Source organism: Sceloporus undulatus, chromosome 1 (genome assembly GCF_019175285.1).
Source record: "Sceloporus undulatus isolate JIND9_A2432 ecotype Alabama chromosome 1, SceUnd_v1.1, whole genome shotgun sequence".
Lineage (NCBI taxonomy): Eukaryota > Metazoa > Chordata > Lepidosauria > Squamata > Phrynosomatidae > Sceloporus > Sceloporus undulatus.
The window spans coordinates 251,577,973-251,583,277 of record NC_056522.1 but is presented as its reverse complement, the minus strand read 5'-3'; the positions used below and the strand labels follow the sequence as shown (position 1 = coordinate 251,583,277).

General features: G+C 40.0%; 1 protein-coding gene across 1 annotated transcript; it reads left to right on the top strand.

Moving 5' to 3' along the window:
- Positions 1 to 935: 935 nt before the first annotated feature.
- Positions 936 to 4,938, top strand: LOC121919564. Its single transcript, XM_042446276.1, has 2 exons — positions 936 to 1,748; positions 2,752 to 4,938. Exons 1-2 carry the CDS (start codon positions 1,000 to 1,002, stop codon positions 3,170 to 3,172), a joined length of 1,170 nt encoding a protein of 389 aa, XP_042302210.1. The 5' UTR covers positions 936 to 999; the 3' UTR covers positions 3,173 to 4,938.
- The last annotated feature ends 367 nt before the right edge of the window (positions 4,939 to 5,305 follow it).

The following is a 5,305-nucleotide window of genomic DNA, read 5'->3' as shown; positions in this document are numbered from 1 at the left end:
TGAAGACACACAGCAGCAGCAACAAAAAACTACAACCTGAATATGGAGTGACAGAAAAGACTGAAACCACTACAAAACAGTACTTCCAAAGCCCACTGCTACCAATTAGTCCGTAAGATTATAATGGCTATTTGTGTTAAAAGCCATGAGGAGGTCTGGCGAACTATTACCAAAGCATTTTCATATGCCGGGAGGAATGAATTGAAATAGGTTCAAATAATCAGTTTCATTTAGATATGTCTGGAATTGTAAGATCACTACCTCTTACATTTATATCTCATCTTTCTTCTCAGTGAGGCAAAGTGGAATACCATGTTTTATCCTTTTGACAGCTGTGTAAGTTATGTTAGCCAAGTAACAGGCCGAATTTCATCCAGGGAAGTTAATAATTTATTTGCAGTTTAAATCTGCATCTCAGCTTGGTTTGACACCTATGACCAATGGTTCTTTGTGGATCTTTAACTAAGATCAAAATGAAAGCAGAAACATTCATGATATGAGGGCAGGGTCTTGTGAAGAGATGGAAAAGCTGTTTTGGTCAGACAGAGCAACATGACAGAAGACTTGGAGACACTCCTAGGAAGTGAGAAAATTATGAGTTTTGCTGAGAAACTGTATCCTTTTACCTAACAAGATTGCAAGCCCATACATTACATTGTATCCTGTATCATCTTTATGCCAGTAGATTGGGGGACAGGGACAGGAATGCCCAGTGTTGCCAATTCTTGGTTATGGCATCTGGCAACATTCATCTGCTTTCCTTTTTTTGGGGGGGGGGGGGGAGGGAGAAGGGTGGAAACTCAATTAGAAAATTAGTGTGGATTGGTGTATATTTCTGTCTACACAGTTATGACTCCAGAATAAATCCTTTTGTTCAATAGAAAGAACAAAGAAACATCTTACCAACCATCTGCTTTCCTTTGGTACAGGAACCTGAATTAGAAAATTGGTGTGGTTTGTGTTTGCATCTGCACAGTTAAGAGTTCGACAGAACTTATTATGTTCAATAAAGATAAAGAGCGCTGTGTCCTGATGAAGCAATTTCTTATGGAAACTGAAGAACTAAGCACGGAGGAGGCAAAAATTGCTGAAGAAGCCAAATGGGGGGCCCAGGAGATTTTGCAAGATGCCCTGAAAAAGAAGGACAAGGTCCTGATGAAGATACCTGAGAAAGTCATCCTTAAAGGAGAAGAGACAAAGCAATTTTGGATGGAACGTCATGCAGTAATGACTGAAGACAAAGTTCAAAAGCTCATTGCAGAACTCAAGAAGGTAACGTTTAAGAAAGATAATAGCCTGGCCAAAACTGACACCATTGCTTATGTGTACCCACATGATGAGACAAAAACTATCTACTTGTCTCCGTGGTTCTTTTGTTTTTTTCCAAAGTATCTTGGAAGAAACTCTCAGCCAGGCATACTCATTCATGAAGTATCTCACTTTCTGGGTGCTGACGACCTCACCTACGAAGAGAGCACCTTTTTTGTTGGCTGCAAAGGCTCCATGGTAAAAGGCAATCTGAGTCCTGCACACAACTCAACAATCCCTCTTCTTAAGGAAGACTATTGGGATGCCCTTAAGAAAGCTTTCTGGAATGCCAAAAACATTCAGCATGAATTTGAGCTCACCATCAACCACAGTAAAGAGTATATGAATGGCAAATACCTCTGCTGTGGGGAAACAAAAAGATACTCTGTCTGTGAATCTTCAGTGCCTGACCACTTTCACACTTGCAACTTTCAGAAAACGTAAGTAAAATCTTATCCTAAAGGTGTCTCCTTTCAAGCCATATGGCTTTTAAACTAAAAGGTTGAGTTGTGGGAAGGGGGGGGACCTTTTGTGGCCACAACTCCCAGAATCCTCTGCAAGTTCTGGAAGTTATATGCCCGAAAAATAACTTTTGAAAGCTCTGCTAAAAATGTTTCTCTCTTCTACTCCACCACACAGATCCTTCATCCCTACAACCTATTAATCTCAAACACAACTTTCTCTCTTCTTTGTGGATCTCATCACAAGATAAAAGTTGGGTATTATCAATCAATCAATCAATCAATCAAATTTGTTCTCTCCTGTTCCTCATTCTGGCAACCAGCTTTTCTCCCAAGCCACACTCAATGGTCTTTTTTTTTTTTAAGACTTTCTGTTTGCTTTATTTTTGTGTAATTGCTGTTTGGTGCAAATGCATCTGAAAAACATCCCACATTTGTGGGTTTTTCTACTTTAAAAATCCCATTTCTGAGTGAGATTTGTCTACTGTGATAAGGCTCTATGTATCAATAAGTTGCCCAGGCCCTGGCATGCCTGTTCTGTTGCCAGAAGAAAAAGGCTAAAATATAAAGGGTTACATTACACATATCTCTGCATGTGGTTACTCAATGATTGTGCTATGTAATCAGTGTGTTGTGTTGAGCGGTACTGTTGCACAGCTGTATGAACAACTAAAATAGCCAAGTGCAATGAAATGCAAAGGAAGTAGAACTGCCAATTTCAGCAGGGTCAGAGAGATGGACACCAGCCAAGGATGTGTATCTGTGTGTGCAGCAAAACTGGATTTGCAATTCTCCTTCTAGAACCTTGAACTGGATTAGTAGACTAGGCACTGGATGAAATATCCAACAACTTCTGTAGGGGAACTTATTCCTGCATGAATCACCAGCAGAATTCTGTCTCATGTTTAACCTCTATTAATGTCCAGAGCCAATGAATGACCAGAGTTACTTACTGTAAGAATCCATTTTGTCTACTTCTTAGGTGGGAAACAGTGACACTAATAGAAGAACTCCGACAAAGATCAGAGAGCATAGAACACAAGTGGAAAGAATGCCCCAAAATTTTAATCGAAATTATTGAGTCTCTCAACAAAGCCGAAGCTGCAAGTAAGGTCAGTGAATGGTCTTCTGTTGGAGCAATAGCATCATCTCTTGTGGGACTCATCTTGGCTCCTGCAACATGTGGACTTTCTACAATGCTCACCACAGCAGCTTTCCCTGTGGCAAGTATAGTGGCAAGCGGAGTCGTCATATCTTCTACAAGTGATTACAAAACCTTCATAGCAAGGGCAGACATCAAAATGAAGGAGCTCAAAGCCATCCTTCATAAATACAAACATTCTTCAGATATCCTGAAACTTATTAAATTTCTAAGCGGCCCAGCTGACACAAACCCAATATAATCAATTTATTACAGAGATGGTCAATCAAGATTCAGTCTTAAAAACTATGGCCTGGAACAGACAGGCCCTTACGGTGCCCTTGTCATGTGCGAGGGTTGCCTGGTGGGCAGAGCGCCCACATACCCGGCAACCCTTGCATGTGACAAGGGCGCCACAGCTGCCGCACACCCACCAGACAGGGTGCGTAACAATGACATCACAGCTGCACCGCTTCCAAACGGAGCAGTGCAGCTGTGATGTCATGATGACATTTCTGGCGCTTTACTGCGTCGCAGCATGGCACAAAAAGGAGCCGCTTTCAGGTGCTCCTTTTTTGCTCCACAGCAGCACCACACAATTTATTTGCTGCTGTGCTCCTGCAGAGCAAAGAGAGGCGCCAAGGAAGCGCCTCTTTTTGGTTCTCTGTACCGCACCATTGTTCCCTTTTGTTACATATTTTAATAGAGTGTCCACAGACAAGTATTCTCTGAATACACAGTCAGGTTTCTGGTAGAACAGAAGAGTAGTCAGCACAACAGAATAAAAGTACCAATACAATTAGTGTATGTTCTGCATAGGACAATTATTCTAAAATGTATGTACAACTGCAAAGGATAATATAAAGCAGACTCTGTGTTGTTGCAGTACATGTGTATTTGTTTCTTAGTTCATTGCTATATTGTATTTATAAAAATCAAATTACTGTTTGGTTACAAAGCACAGCAGGGGCAGTTAAATAACTAGGCTCTAGAAGCTACACAAATCCCTCACTATGCCATGGAGGATGACATCGCACTGTGTTTCCTATGCCTTCCCACCCATGTCTTGAAAAGTCAGTCTTGGTGCTAATAACCTTCAGTCTACACCTACCTATTATTATGTATCCTAATCACCATATGAGCAGCTGTTATTTCTGGTGTCTCACAGTTTTGCAGCTGCCACATATTCTTTCTCAGCATCTTCATGATCTACTTTCACTGATCAATATGCTTTTAGAATGTTTAAATTAGCTTTATTTTTCACATTGTTATTGCTTTACACTTTTAATTGTTCAGAATGGTTTTTTCAGGGCGGGGTAGTACATGTTCCTAAGTGGACTTGCATAAACCAGAATTAGAATCAAGGAATTCTGCAACATCTGTATCCAGTAGAAGGCTGCTGTTACATTATTACTGTACATAGAAAAGCTAGGAAAGTGCCCTTTGTGAGACAGGACCAATGTCCTGAATTTTATTGGTCCTGATGCACATCAGGTACTCTTGCTAGTATCCTATTACATATTTTCACAATTTAGTAAGGGAGTTCTTTATCACCTCTGCTACATAGCTAGTACATAGAGTTACATAATATAACAGATCATATAGGATCCAAGGAAAAGTAAGTAAATGCCATTGTTCATGTTCTGGTAATACTCTCATTTGCATTACTGGAGTGCTGCTACTATGGCTGCCCTCAGGCATGATTTCTTTTCTTCCATTTCTCACTAGTTCAATTCACTCAAAACTTATTATTCCAAACATAATGCTTCTTCCTTTATCACCAAATCATGAACTTGAAAGTTTGCACCTTTTGTCATTTTGGTCTGCTCTAATAAAGATATTGTCCACTGGAGGCTTTTATTTTCAGACATGATTTTTAATTTTTATGGAGCTGCTAAAGACTGCATTTCTTCTCTCCTTCAGATGTGATCATTTAACTTTTTGTTTAAAATGTTGTCTTAGGGAAGGATTAGTTAGTAAAACACTACCAGCACCAACACCATCAAGTTCAGGACTCAAGGTGGCTTACAAGAGGTAAAATAAATATGGCTAAAAATTAACAACATAGAATAGTTAAAAATGTAATTATCAAAAAAATTAAAAGCAGTTAAAATATAAATAGTTAAAAAGAAAACAGGAAATAAAAATCCAGTACTTTAATCAAGGCCATTTTCCCTTGAGTAATCACTCTTCCAAGGCGTGACAAAAAACAGGCCTTGACTAATGTACAACAACAAAACACTTTCCTCGCATGCAGGAAGATAGCAAGGCAGGTGCAAGTGTAACTTCGGTGGGAAAAGAGATCCAGAGCCTACAGGCAGCCATGGAAAAAGCCCCCTCCCATGTTCCCTCCAGATGTGTCTGTGACGGTGGTGGGCTAGAGAAGTATCTCCCC